The 15,952-nt window shown below is 33.7% G+C and overlaps 1 protein-coding gene across 2 annotated transcripts; it reads left to right on the top strand.

The window, feature by feature from the left end:
* The first annotated feature begins 2,433 nt into the window (after window positions 1-2,433).
* On the top strand, window positions 2,434-15,897 carry LOC105212584 (uncharacterized). 2 transcript variants are annotated; one of them, XM_054234056.1, is made up of 10 exons: window positions 2,434-2,726; window positions 2,806-2,834; window positions 10,929-11,038; window positions 11,366-11,516; window positions 11,605-11,788; window positions 13,114-13,760; window positions 13,896-14,032; window positions 15,218-15,407; window positions 15,477-15,633; window positions 15,710-15,897. In XM_054234056.1, the coding sequence occupies exons 4-10, from the start codon at window positions 11,408-11,410 to the stop codon at window positions 15,765-15,767; spliced, it is 1,482 nt and encodes a 493-aa protein (XP_054090031.1). In that variant the 5' UTR covers window positions 2,434-2,726; window positions 2,806-2,834; window positions 10,929-11,038; window positions 11,366-11,407; the 3' UTR covers window positions 15,768-15,897. The 2 variants fall into 2 exon arrangements, with proteins under 2 accessions (XP_054090031.1, XP_011182942.2); XM_011184640.3 differs by lacking the exons at window positions 2,434-2,726; window positions 2,806-2,834 and adding an exon at window positions 7,199-8,068.
* The last annotated feature ends 55 nt before the right edge of the window (window positions 15,898-15,952 follow it).

Here is a 15,952-nt window from a genome sequence, read left to right as displayed (position 1 = left end):
AAATCTTTGAAACGTGACTCTTTTTGGTGTGATTCCAACATCATATGATTAAATTTAGTGTCATTTAAATATATTAGTCTAGCCATTTCATTTTTTATAAACCTCAACAAGTTTTCGTTTAGGACGCCGCTGTAAAAGCTTGAGAAATAAGAAATTCCACATTCGAAAATTACGAGCGTAGATTAAGATCATGATCGGTAGCCTGTGAAGTAACTTCATTGTGATTTTGCAATCACGAAAATTGATGGACTTTTTCTCCTTATTTGTAATCGTGCTACAATCCCTAGGTTATATGGGAGATTGCATTTTTTATTGTAAAATGTCTTTTAAGTTATATTTACGGAATTTTTTCGATCGATTTACTGATTGTCAACTATTTTTGTTTCATTGGACATAGCTCTAAGTCAGTCACACCACAAATAAACAAAAAACTACATCCTTATCTTAATATAAAAAATTTGCATTTCAAAAAAGCAGATTAGCTTATACTAACCAAAAATAAAAAAAATGAAAAGAGTGCCGCGTTTAAGAATATCAATCAAAAATTCAAACTTGTTAGTTTTATATACATAATATGGCACTGTTCAAACGAGTTTCCGTATAGATTGTGAGTTGGCCGGCCGATTTTAGCCAATATCTTTTGGGATTCACATGAATTTATTTTCAGCGACTACATTAAACATGGACTACCGTAATCTATAAACAATAGAATTATGTATTTTTCTATGGTATGGTTGGGCGCTGACATCAAAGTTAGACCATGGCTGTTCCATGAAACATACTAATTCCATACGTTTTTGTACCCATCAATATAAATTTTCTAAGTGCAAATTTACAAGAGCCAAAATCTCAAATTTTTATACTCTCGCAACAAATGTTGCTAAAGAGAGTATTATAGTTTTGTTCACATAACGGTTGTTTGTAACACCCAAAACTAAACGAGTTAGATATAGAGTTATATATACCAAAGTGATCAGGGTGAAGAGTGGAGTTCAAATCCGAATGTCTGTCCGTCCGTCCGTCCGTCTGTGCAAGCTGTAACTTGAGTAAAAATTAAGATATCTTGATGAAACTTGGCACACTTATTTCTTGGCACCATAGGAAGTTTGCTTTCGAAAATGAGCAAAATCGGACCAATGTCACGCCCACAAAATGGCGAAAACCGAAAAACATAAAGTGCCATAACTAAGCCATAAATAAAGATATGGAAATAAAATTTGTTATGAAGGTGCATATTTGGATGTAATTCTTTTGGGGAAGTGGGCGTGGTCCCGCCCCCAAATATGTTTTTTGTACATATCTCGCAAACCAATAGAGCTATATAAACCATACTTTCTGCAGTCGTTTTTTGAGCCACCTTAATACAGTCCAAAAATGAAAGAAATCGGATAATAACCACGCCCACCTCCCATACAAAGGTTAGGTTGAAAATTACTAAAAGTGGGTTAACTCACTAACGAAAAATGTCAGAAACACTTTCACATAAGAAATAGCAGACTGAAGCTGCACTCAGATTTTTTTACAAAATGGAAAATGGGCGTGGCGTCGCCGTGGGTCATAAATCATATCTCAGGAACTACTCTTCCGATTTCAATGAAACTTGGTTTGGAATAGTTTCCTTACATCCCAATGATATGTTGTGAAAATAGGCCAAATCGCTTCACAACAACGCTTACTTCCTATATGCCAGAACTTTGAAGACGATCTGAATCGCTTACTTTACAATATATAAAGTAATCACTAGTGAAGATATCGGTGCAGAACTTTGCAGAAATACCATGTTTATAGTGTGGCATAGATCGAACATGAGGATCTCAGTTCTTCTAATACATTTTTTACCGAAATTGTAAGTAAGTCTCTCAGATATTTTAAAGAAATTCAGAGGGAATATTTTTCTTCCAATAATCTGTCTTCGTGCCAAAAATTAGTGAAATCGGGTCATAACTTCACCTAGCTCTTATATACCTAATATTAGGGTTTTCAACTTTCAATCGGCTGTATATCATATATGACGAATATGTGGGTCAAATTGTGCGTTATATTAATAAAATTAAATATATAAATTGCGAGAGTATAAAATGTTCGGTTATATCCGAACTTAGCCCCCTCCTTACTTGCTATTCTCTATATTAAACTAAAAAAGAACCCTATGCCAATTGTATTTGCAAACGAAGTAAAACCCTGAAAGACACCCTTTATAAAATTAGGTTTGTTAGCACTTTCTCATACCCTAATGAGCTAGTTTTGCACACAAGTATGTACTTCAAATTGCAAGTCATCATAAAGCATTAACAAATTTCTGTGGTGAATCCCATTCACAATTAATTCAAAGTCGCTTTCGCTTTATTTCTATTTTGTGTTGTTCAATTGACAGCTATTTAGTTTTGTAATTTAAGTAAGCTTAGCTTTTAGTTGTGTTTTTATTTAATTGTTTTTTTTTTCCTTCTTAATTTATTTTTTGTTGTTTGTTTTGCTTTGTTTGCGAAAACCACAAGAAAAATCCCATATTTTGGCCTGAAAGTATTTTATTTAAATGAGCTTTGATGTGTGAAATTCAACATTGAACTTGCAATGAGTTCGCGTCCATTGAGTGAAACATGTCGCGAATTTATAATCAACTCACGTAACAGACATCTACATACATACAAACATAAATGGATATCGGGAAATTGGCCGGCTAACAATCTAATGTGCTAAACACACATACTATACACATTAGTGTTTGGGTGAGAGATTGCGAACAATTCAATTGTTTCAATAATGATTTCCGTACAAATAATTCCAAATATTTACATTGGTTCACAGGCAGACACACACATAATACAAAGATATCTGTAAGTATTTGCAAAAAACTATGCAAAATTAATTATCAACGATTACCTGCTATCATTTGTGGGTGAATGAAACCGGAACAAATGAAATCACAAATGCAAATGTGTGCATTAATAGTTTAATATTTTTTGTGTGTGTTTAATCGTCAATGCGCTTTCAAGTGTTTTTAATAATTATTATGATTATTTTAGTCCAATTGAATGTGTGTGTTATTTGCTTTGGCTCGCTTTGGCATTTCTGCCGCGCCATAACGCGTAGCCAAATATTTGCTGTGAGTGACAAAATAAAAAAGGATAAACACGCGCGTCGTTGGTGTCCTTGGTGAACGACCGCTGTCACAGGTAGACTAACTATCATACTTTGTTTCAGTTTTTTTTTATCTACAATGTCGTATGTTGTATTTGGTATTCCTTTGTAATATTTGGGGAACGTGTGTAGGCGACTGCTGGCGATTGAAAAAATATTTTGCTTATTATCATTATTTACCATATTTTTCTAATCAAACAAAGGTTGTGTTTCGGCTGCTGCCGATTGTTAACAGATTTGTATTGGTTTGTTTCTTGTCAACAAAAAATGAGATAATACCAGGCGATGGCATCTTCTTTAACCAGCAACAATACCAACTCACTTACTTTTTACTTCATTTTTATATACAAGCATATGAGGAAGGTAATTAACTGTTTTTTTTCATATACATTACATTTTTGTCCAGAAATATTTTATTTTACTAGAAAATCAATTTGCATCTAAGGATAGTAAACCCGATCCCGAGGTCCTCAATGCCTTCTTTTGCATCTAAACAGTAGCATTTTTGCTTAAACCCGTCTCAATGTAATGTGGATAATCTTTAAGAACAAATATCATCTGTTGTGAACTTATTTCTATCTAAAACTGATCAATTAAAAGGATCTCGCAGGCATTTCACACCGAAATTGCTATAAATCAATTATTAATTACAAGATTCAATTATATATGTAGGAAAAATCAGGCTTGAATTTATTTATATTTTATTTTGATGTCCGTCTGTTTCATCTATCACATCCACTTGATATTTATTTGTAGCTGGATTACCCTTTTAATAGCCATAGCTTATTGAAACTGACTTTTTCCCTGAAATATAGTCTACATCAATTTGGTCCTCTTTAAGTAATTCTTCACAGAAAAATTAAATTTATGTAAAACTAGACGGGTTTTGTGCTGATTTTGTGTCTCGTCGAGTGTCCTTTAATATTCAAATTACGGCCTAAGCGGCGTCCTTGTCTGGCAAAAGTCTAAGTCAGTGTTCTTTTATGAACAAAACAATTGCTATTGATAAAGGAAATCACATACACTTCTGCTTTTTAGAAGATACCTTCAACTCGAAACACCAAAATCATCGACAATCCTTTTACACTTTATATCTCTTTCTGGATTGGGTTGGTTAAAGAGGAAGAGTCACTATTATTAACTATCAGTTGAAACAGTTTTGAATACTTTTGGAGACGTAGAGTAATGAGCCAATCCGTCGACCTTTATCAGGAATAATAGCACAGGTAAACACTGTTTTTTGTCAGACAAACTGTGTGATGATTTATGTTGATACACCCTCATTAACAATATATCATAATTTTCTAACAACCCGACAGTTGTTGTGATGTATTTCTGCAAAAACTATCCCTAGAGATGACAGAAATTAAACAGGGAGTATTTGTAGGTCCACAAGAAAATTCGTCTGGAAATGTTGTTGTCTAGAAAACCGTAAATTGGAAAACTACAAAGACTTAATAAATGAACGTTTAATGGCATTAAAAGCTTTTCGGTCCTGTAATATGTCCTTGAAAATACATATTCTAGACTCTTATATGGATTTCCTTCCGTCAAATTTGGTTACTATGAGTGATGAACAAGGCTAGATGTTCCATTTGCAACTTTCTTGAATGGAAAAACGCTATCAATTGAAATGGAGCGCAAGAATGCTAGCAGATAATTTAATTAACCGGTGTAATTTGATAAATCATGTTATTCGCGTCATTTCGCGTTTATAATTCAAAATTTGCATCTTATCTATATATTTCTGTTGTCCATTTGGATTAGATTGTCTATAACTTGTATTAAAAAATGAATAACTAGATAAACGAATGTTATATCCAACTGTTTTGAAGAATTTTTAAACTGGTTGAGAGATACACAAAAAACTCAAAATATTAACTCATAAACACTATCATCATTTTAAAAGTTGAATTCAAAACAAGTATTTTTCGTAATATAATAACATAAACGTAATAACAACTAGTTGGGTGAAGAAACACTGGATTAAGTACAATCTATACGTGTTTTCGAAAAATAACGGAAAATGTAAAATTTCACGGGTTTGGATAGTCGTATTCATTAAGAATTGTTTTATGATTTTTATACTCTCGCAACAAAAGTTGCTAAGAGAGTATTATAGTTGTGTCCACATAACGGTTGTTTGTAAGTCCTAAAACTAAACAAGTTAGATATAGGGTTATACATACCAAAGTGATCCGGGTGACGAGTAAAGTTCAAATCCGGATGTCTGTCCGTCCACGGACACGCTGTAACTTGAGTAAAAATTGAGATATCTTAATGAAACGTGGAACACGTGTTCCTTGGCACCATAAGAGGATTAAGTTCGATGGGCCGAATCGGACCACTGCCTCGCCCACAAAATAGCGATAACCGAAAACACATAAAGAGCTTTGAAATTTGGTACAAAGGATTGTTCTAAGAAGAGGCATATTTGGATGTAATTTTTTTGGGAAAGTGGGTGTGGCCCCGCCCCCTTCTACGTTTTTTGTATATATCTCGTAAACTACTAAACCTAAATCAACGAAACTCTCAGGAGTCGTGATTTTTCAGGCATTTCCTTACATAGTCCAAAAATGGAGGAAATCGGATTATAACCACGCCCAAATCTCATAGAAAGATTATGTTGAAAACTACTAAAAATGCTTTAACTCAGTAAGGAAAGCCAGCAGAAACCATAAATTTCATTATAAAGAAGGTACAGAATAGCTGCAATCAAAATGGTATACAAAATTTTACTCGACCAATTTCAATGAAATTCGGTTTGTAATATTTTCCTTGCATCCCAATGATATGTTGTGAAAATAGGCCAAATCGGTTCACAACCACGCCTCCTTCCTATATACCAGAACTTTGAAGACGATCTGAATTGTTTACTTTACAATATATAAATTAAGCACTAGTGAAGATATCGGAACAGAACTTTGCACAAATACTACATTTATAGTGTGGCATCGCCCTTCTAAAAACCGTCGAAATCGGACCGTAGATTTTCAAGGCCCCATATATCGAACATAAGACCTCAGTGCTTCTAATTTTTTTTACTGAAAATATAGGTATATTGTGATATTTTGAAGAAATTCGCAGGGAATATCCTTCTTTTTATAATATGTCTCCGTGCCTAAAATACGTGAAATCGGGTCATAACTTGACCTAAATCCCATATACTTAATATTAGGGTTTCAAACCTTCACCCGAACTTAGCCCTTCCTTACTTGTTTATTATGTATTCCTTGCCTATTTTGTCTGTAGGAGGCGCTGAGTTTAAACGTGTTTTTATGAGCTTGATCGATTTTCGTTTCTTAAAATCTCGCACTTCGTTGCTTGTTCGAGAATCCTTTGTCCAAAAACTATACAGTAACGATGCGCCAACCTTCATATTCGCCAGATATGACACCGTGTGACTTTTTCCTATTTCCAAAAATAAAGAAAACCTTAAACCGTCGTTTCACAAGCAAACGAGAAATCCCTAAAAAAGAACCAAAGGCTCTATTTTGAAAATCTATTTTGAAAATCTATTTTGAGAAAAATCTATTTTGTTACGACGATTGGAAGAAGCGCTGGCATAAGTGCATAGTAACGAATGAAGACAACATTAATGTAAACGAATGAAGAAATATTTTTTTCAAAAAAACAAAATTCCCTTTATTTTTTGAATACACCACGGAAGTATTGGTTCTTAATCGAACTGGTATTATACCATATTTATATACTCTACAAATAGCTTGACTAAAACCAATATTATAAATATTAATTAATATCAAAAAACAAATTAATTGTGTGGATCGCTTGATCGTTAAATCTCTTGCCAAATGTACACATACATATATAAGTTAGTATCTATAGCTAGTATGTGTGGCTAAATCTAGGTAACTTTGAACTCTAAACGATTTGTTTATATAAATAACTACCAACATACATACCTACAACACAGCTCCAACATTCAAACACACTTAATGTTTGCTTTTCTATGTTCACGCGTCGCGCTGTGTGTCTATTTGTTGTTGTTTTTTTTTTTACCTATGCGGTCTCAACTAGCGACTTCATATGCGACGATTTTTTCGTGATAACCGCCACAATGAAGTTAGTCTCAAATTAATTCCGACTTGGAACGGATGCGTGTGCGCGGCACTCGAGCTACACCGGCGATGATCAATATATTCGCATAGACAAAAGACAGTGATGGCAGTGATAGTGTTGAGTTATAGTATGTACAAACAGGTGGCAAGAATGTCAACAAATAGCTCGCAGAACTAGCGAAGCGTTAAATAAAAAGGCGGCGACTATTTGCTATTATTAACATTATTACATACATATGTACATAGTTACAGTTAGTTGTGCGTTTGTAGTCTGCTGTGACACTTCATCTCGATTAAATCGTTAAAAAAGCAAATAATTTCTCCCAACGTGCGGCATATTGGAGCTTTATTATATATTACACCGAAGTGTTTGTATGTGTTAAATTAGAGTTTTTTTTCAATTAGATTCTAAACTTATTCATAACATTTGCGGTGTTTTGCGAAGTTATTAACACATTAGCCAATTACTACTCTACTGGCTGCCGTTCGCATACCGCCTGATTCGTTCAGTATTTGATGTGCCGTCACACGAAACAGTTACAAGTGCGCGAATTCGAATGTTTTACCATAAAATATTTTAAAATGTTTTAAGTGTGTGAAAATAGTAAAAAAAAAAACAAAAAAAGAAATAATTTATTAACGCAGTAGCGCAGTGTTTAATTTTACGATACATAAAAATACAAATTTGCATATTAAACGTTACAAAAAAAAAAAATCGTCATAAAAAATGGTGGAAAAAATCACTACAACAATGTTGACGCGCGTCAAGCAGCTGCAGTGGGGCAAGATATTTCATATGTACTACATAGAACCGATCGTTTTTATGCTGGTGTTTGCCCATAGTCTATCCGGTAATTAAAATTGGCGTTTGTAATAAAATTAGATGCCAGTAAAAAATTGTTTTTTATTTTTTTATTTTTCATATAACTGTTTCCATTCGTACTTAATCGATTTTTGATTCACGCAACGTTTGAACTTTGCTTTGAAGTTGATTATACTGTGTTGAGCAATTTCGATTGATATGTAAATTCTAGCTTTAATTATTAATATGTATTTCTATTTATATTCCTGTCGCTAAACATAGTAGACCAAATACTGCTAGACATAGATAAATACATTATTATTAACGATTTTAGGAAGTTAAGTTAATTCTACGACTTCACAGATATGATAATTTTTCTAACCCCAAAGTATGTGGGAACTTTTTATACTCTCGCAACATGTTCCACAGAGTATTATAGTTTTGAAAATGAGCTTTCGAAAATGGACAAAATCGATCCTCTGCCCCGCTCACAAAATGGCGGATACCGAAAAACTATACAGTGTCTTAACTAAGCCATAAATAAAGTTATGAAAATAAAATTTGGCACATAGGATCACATTAGGAAGGGTCACATTTGGATGTAATTGTTTTTGAAAAGTGGGCGTGACCCCGCCCCCAAATAGGTTTTTTGTACATAACACGCAAACCAATAAAGCTATATAAACCAAACTTTCTGCAGTTGTTTCTTTTAGCCACTTCCTTATACAGTCAAACATGAAAGAAATTAGATAATAACCACGCCCACCTCCCATACGAAAGTTAGGTTGAAAATTACTAAAAGTGGGTTAACTCACTAACGAAAAACGTCAGATACACTAAATTTTACTGAAGGAATAGCAGAAGAAAGCTTCACTCAGATTTTTATACAAACTGAAAAAGGGGCGTGGCATCGCCCACTTATGGGTGAAAAACCATATCTCAGGAACTACTCGACAGATTTCAATGAAAATCGGTATATAATATTTTCTTGACACCCTGACAACACGGTTAAAAAATGAGCGAAATTGGTTCACAACCACGACTACTTTCCTTATAACTCAATTTTGAGTTCCATCTGAATCCTTCACTTTATAATATATACATTAGGAACCAATGAAAATAGCGAAATAAAACTTTACACAAATACTGTATATGATCTGTGTGATCTTGTGAAAAAATTGTCGAAAACGGACTATAACTTTCCAAGGCCCTTGATATCGAACATGTTGAGCTCAGGGCCTAAGGTTAAATTTTAACCGAAAATATGGATAATTTAATGTAATTCAGAGAAAATTGTTTTCTTACAATAGTGTGTCTCTGTTCCAAAAATTATTAAAATCGGGTCATAACATCTCCTAGCTCCCATATACCTAATTATATGTTTTTCAAAAATTCGTTGGGCTTTATTCCGCATATGTATTGGTTAATATGTGATATATCTTAGCAAAATTAAGTGAGCGTATAGTATTGAATATAGTGTACCTTGCTGGTGAAATTGAATGAAATCGGTTCAGGAATTACCTCAGCCCTCATATCTATATATGATGATTTTCGTTATTCTATTAAACTTTATGCCGATTTTATGGGTAAATTTGTGCGTTATGTAAATAAAATTTCTTCAATAAATTGCGAGAGTATAAAATGTTCGGTTATACCCGAACTTAGCCTTTCCTTACTTGTTTAACTTTCCATTCGTATTCAAAGCTGGTGTACTTTCGTCCATTCGAATAACAAACCCAGTCAACGTAGCCGCTGTCTTTTTATTTCCTGAACTATTTCAATGTCGTCGTATAGCTCGTACAGCTCATTGTTACCTCGACAGCAGTATTCGCCGTTGCCAATGTTCAAGTCAAAATCTTTCGCAAAACATTTCTCTCGAAAACTCCAAGCGCTGTCTCATCGGATGTTGACATCGTCTACGTTTCTGCATCATAAAACTGGACTCAGTCCAAAGTAGCACTTGTTGATAAGACTTATACTTCGTTGGACTACAAGGCTGATAAAAAAAAACATAAAATCGATTATTTTCAATAACCATCGCACAGTTTTATGTGAAAAATTGAACTCCCTTTCGGTAATAAAATAACTGAGGAGTATTGTCTGGAGACCAACTGAGTCCAAAATCTGTTTCTGCTTTTGAAAGAAGGCGGAGTCATCATCTGACTATTCTTTAGCTCACCGTTACTTTGTTGAATTAGTGTTTGACAAGTTTTAACATCGTAAGATCGTTATAGAAGAACTTCTAAGTAATTTAAAAATATTAATTTTAATTAAGATTAATTCGATCTCTATTAACAGAATCAGTACTGTTACTTCGAATAATATATGTAGGATCATAGTTGTTCCCGTTGTTGAGATAATTAAAAGTATATGTTCGATCCGTTTTTGTATCAGCCGAATCTACAAGAATTGGAGCGGAATCAGAGTTATATCCAATAAAGAACTCTTACGTTGCCATTTTTGCTCAACATTAATTGAGGAATTTTTTTTGTGTTCACAAACAGAACTTTATTGATACTTATTTCACACTGTGATAACTCTGGAATTTAGAGAGATATTTTCACGAAATTCAGAGGCTGAAGTAAACGGTCTACTCCACCTTATACATAGCTTATCACCTTTCATTTGTGGTACAGGACTAGATTTCATTCGACAGACTAACGGTACTAACAAATTTTAAATCCGTCCGAACTTAAATGGATTAATATATTAGAAAATAATCTAACTCAAGGTTCAATGCCAAAAATGTATCCGACTATAACCGCCACTTCGATTGCTCATTATACCTGCATAAACTGAATAATCTGTCTGTTTATTTAATTCAATAATTTGTTTGTGTCGCGTTTCGAATGGATTCAGTCGAAAATTAATTGATTTTGCATATAATTATGTTACTTTCTACACCGCAGGCACCATACTGAGAAATCAAATCATATATCAGGCCTGTACAACAGTATTCAATTACAATGAAAGTATTTGCGAAGAATTAGGCACGAAAAATATCAGCGCTGAGGCAACGGTAAGTTTTATATAAATTTTATTGTATATAGGAATATCTACTTTTATAAATAGCTTAAGCCCTGTAGGAAATGTGACGAACGATTGTAAATTCAAGAAAAATATTTTTATTTAGTTTGTAATTATTATAATTAATAATCGACATTACAATAGTAAAGTCATAGAAATTATATTTTTGTGTCGTTCAGTTTTTCCTACAGGGCATATGCAGTGCGTAATCATGCAATAATTTTAATAACATTTATTTATCACCAAATGCAATTGCATATGTTTTCTCATTCATAATCGTGTTTGTTGTTTTTTACCTGTCTATTTGGTATTGTAATAGAAAATTGAAACCGAAGTGCAGCCATACGTAGCAAATCTGTTTATGATTCGCACATTGCTGGAGAGTATTGTGCCGGCATTGTGTGGCGTTTTTATTGGCTCTTGGTCGGATCACTATGGTCGCAAGCCGCTCTTGGTCATCTCGATGATAGGTATTGACATATACTCTATAATAATAATTCCCTTAAATCTTATATATGCATATATTTATGAAAATGTCTATATACTCAAATGCAATAGGTTTCTCCTTCACCTACATCATTGCGGCGGTGATTTGTCAAATTGCCGTCTATCAACCGGTGAACCCTTGGTACTATGTGCTGGCTGTGGTGCCGCATTCTGTTTTGGGTGGAAATTGTGTGTTTTCCGTGGCGGCTTTCTGCTTTATATCCGATGTTACAGATACGAAGACGAGACCCTATAGGTATGTATGAGGTTATATTAGTATATCTAGTATCTCTGATATACATATGTATATTGTTTTGAGATCTGTAATTTATTTTTAAGCTATATATAAGTGTTTGGAGATCTTTATTCGTAAAAATCTTGATTTTGAGATATTAATATATATTAAAAGTTCGCAGAGAAAGTAGTAAAACTCAGATTTTTTTATTAAAATCTGTTGAGAGAAACAATTAAAAAATTAAATTTTTAAATTGAGAATGCAATGTATAATTTTAATGAAGTTTATCCGAGTTCATTTCATATATAAATGTATAAAAAATGAAAAATATTTTTATAAAAGCAAAACCATTATTTTTTTCTAAATGAGTGTAATTAATGAGCTTTTAACAGACAAAAAAATAGCAACGATTTTAGCATATTATTTTTAATTGTCGTAGCGGGGGTTTAAATGTCAAAATTTTGTTAAAAAAAAAATAAATTAAAATTAAACACATTAAAAAAAGGAACTGCTAAGTTTGGATGTAACCAAACATTTTTTTCTCTGGCAGTTTATAGATGTAATTCTATTATGAGGACACATATACATATTCGGCATTAAGTCCACTAGAGTAATGAAAATATTATATGTAGCATATGGAAGTTACGGTGATTCCCGAACCGATTTCACTAATTTTCACCATCTTCCTGAATTCCTTAATTTTGCTAAGATATCTCACATATTAACCGCTATAAGGGGTATAAATCCCACCCGATGTTTGAAAAACCTAATTTTAGATATATGAGAGCTAGGAGAAGTTATGACCCGATTTTACACATTTTTGGCACAGAGACACATTTTTAGAAGATAAATTTTTCCTCAGAATTTCCTTATAATATCTGAAATATTTACCGGTATTTTTAGTAAAAAATTATATATAGACACTAAGGTCTTCATGTTCGATGTCTGGGGCCTTGAAATTTTATAGTCTGATTTCGAGAATTTTCAAATGAGAGATGTCAATTATCAAATGAAGTGTTTCTGTAATATATTGCTCCGGTATCTTCATTGGTTCTTGATGTATATATTGTAAAGTGAACAAATCAGAAAGACTTCAGAATTTTATTATATGGGAAGTAGGCGTGGTTGTCAACCGATTTCGCCCATAACATCAGAATGTCAGGATTATGTACCAAATTTCATTGAAATCTGTCCAGTAGTTCCTGAGATATGGGTTTTCTCTGAGCTATGATCTCTTGTAGTATAACTACTTGCTATCTCTATTTGATTATACAGGTCACTTGTTCGATTCATCATAGCATCGAATAACTGTATAACTCTTTCTTCACATTTATTCCTATATTTAGAATGATTTTCATGGAAGCTTTCTTCTTTATCGGCTTAATGGGCGGCTCTTTGCTCTCGAGTTTCGTCTACGCTGCCACCGGCGCCACCACCACCTTCATCATATCCGGTTTGATCATGTGCGCCGCAACTGTTTTCATCGTCGTCTGCGTGCCAGAGAGTCTACATTATGCTGCGAACCAAGCAATTAGTGAAACAAACAAATGTACAACAACTACCACATTAAATGGTTGTTGTGACAAAGTGATTGGACAGAAAAATATTAAAGAAAAACAAATAGAAACTACAAAAATAGATAGTTTGGACATGACGAAAATGATGAAAGGAAAGCGTATAAGTGAGCTCACAATAAATGCGCAGGGCAAAGTTGTTGAGGTTACAGCGGAGGAGAAGCACAATGGAAAGGAAACCAAAAAGGATCTGAGCGCATGCGAAAAGGCTAGTAAGGGAACAGATACGAAGAATTTGGCGCTGAAGAATCAAAGTGCTGACGAGAAATCCACAGAGGAGAAGCCTAAAAAAGCGGGACTCTTCAGCTACGTGCACATCAAGGACATGTTGGTGACGTGCTTCAAGAAGCGCCCATACTACGATCGCAGCATTATTTGGCTTGTAACTGGCACAATGTTCCTCTCGATATTCGTAATTGGTGAGTTGTTTTGTAATAATATATGTGTATGTACATGTTTTAATTAATTGTTAATATAATACTCACCGTAATCATTGAGGAATTTACAGTTGTTTTGATGAAAAACAAAAATCTAATTATTCAATTTATTCACAGATGGCGCAATGACGGTCTTCTACTTGTTTGTGCGTGAGAAATTCCATTGGACCGTGCGTGATTTCACATTCTACGAGACGGTTAGTCATATGGTGCCCATGTTTGGCGCCCTAGTTGGTTTCTTGATATTGCGAAAGGTAAGTTGAGTAGCTGACTAATATTCAATACATTTGTTTTTATGTTTTTTATTATCTTCCTTTCTCGGAAAATATTTCTTAATTAAAGCATTAGCTTTCAGATGTTTTCTTTCATTTTAAATAGTTCTATAAACCTGGTTTGTTGTAGTTCGTTATTTATTGTTTATAGTTTAAATTGAATCTCCAATGAATAGTCTTCTTTTCTCCGGCATGATTTTTGAAACTTGAGCAAGCCGGCCTTACATATATTTACATCTTTCTATAGTACTTCATATGGGATCAGTGAAGGGAAGGGTAACGCCGCTTTTGAACTTTGTTTGTCCGAGTTCTACTTCCGTAAGGTAATTACGGCAACATCTTAGCGATGACGAAACTTTCCTGTAGCGTGAAATTGGGGACTAGATATCGGACTTCTTTCCCACCACAAATTCTTCTTCTTTTTTGCTGGCTTTAACACAGTCATCAAAGTCGTCGTTTAATTCATACAGCCCATCGTTCCATCGTCTGCGGTATTCGTCGTTGCCAATTTTCAAAAGTCCATAAATCGTCTGCAAAAATTTTCTCTCGAAAATTCCTGGTGCCGTCTCATCGGATGATGGCATCGTCCACACTTCTGCACCATAAAACAGGATGGGAATGATGAGGGACTTGTGGACTTGGGACTTTGTCGAGAGAGAGAGACTGATTCTGTGTTGGATTTCAAGGCACTGGCATTGTTGTTCGTATTAATGCTGGTTCCAAGATATACGAAATTATATCCAAAAGCAGATCTAATGGCGTGATATCAATGATATCGATATCATGCTTCTCTATTTTGTTCTGGAGCGCATATTATTTTCTCCAGCATCTGATTAAGAAAGTCACAGGTTAGTGAGTCAACCTGTCTGAAACCTCGTTTGGTATTGAATGGCTCGGAGCTTTTGGTATTGGACTATTTTGAAAGACCCGTTGTGGTTGGTCATTGAATTGATATTATGTCAAAATACCAAAATTTTAGTTTAATATCGCTTGAGTCTATTATTAAAATTTCAACCGTGAAACCACTAGAATTAGACGTTTCGAATGATTTTAAAACCAAGATATTTGCTATACTAAGTAGTATACTAATAGAACACTTAAGCAATTATACTAAAACATTTTAGACCTTTAAATTAAGATTTACTATTTATTCTCTTTTCTCATCAGGTCTTCAGCATGTCCGTGGTTTCGTTGGCTCTACTTGCTTTCTTTAGCGATATCGTCAGCAGTATTGTAAGAGGTGTGGCTTCAGAAGCTTGGCATTTGTACTTGGCTGTCGCTTTGGGCGCCTTCAAGTCGGTTGGTGGGCCAATGTGTCGTACTATTGTATCCAATATAGTGCCACCCACAGATTTGGGTAAGAAAATATATTAAAAAAAAAAAATAAAATAACACACATAATTAACGGTATGTTTCTTTGTTTTAGGAAAAATATTTTCCATAAAAAATGTTTTGCAATCGATTGCTCCATTTTTGGCCGCACCGCTCTACACAGTAATCTACAAAGAGTCTTTAAAAACTTTCCCGGGGCTATTTAATATCGTCAGCGCTGCTTTATATACAATCGCTTTCGTATTTTTGATGTGAGTAAATACCACTTTTAAAATATACAAATATGTTTTTAAGATAAAAATTAATTAAATAAATTTTCTTTTGCAGCATTGTCTTGCGATTCAAGTACTCGCACAAAGAGCATTATGCGTTAATATTGAAATAATATAACCACCATATGCTAGCTACCTCTATGAATTGTTATGTATGTAAACTTATGTGATATTTGTTAAAATTAAGTAAACTGATTTGCTCGAATATAAATAAATATTTTTTTAAATTATTATCGATATGTATTTTTTGTGTTTTATTTAAATTTGCTTTCATTTAATTTACACAAATTTAAACCTT

Source organism: Zeugodacus cucurbitae, chromosome 6 (assembly GCF_028554725.1).
Source record: "Zeugodacus cucurbitae isolate PBARC_wt_2022May chromosome 6, idZeuCucr1.2, whole genome shotgun sequence".
In the NCBI taxonomy this organism is placed as follows: Eukaryota; Metazoa; Arthropoda; class Insecta; order Diptera; family Tephritidae; genus Zeugodacus; species Zeugodacus cucurbitae.
Note: the sequence above shows the minus strand (reverse complement) of the source record. Positions and strands in the feature narration are given on the sequence as shown.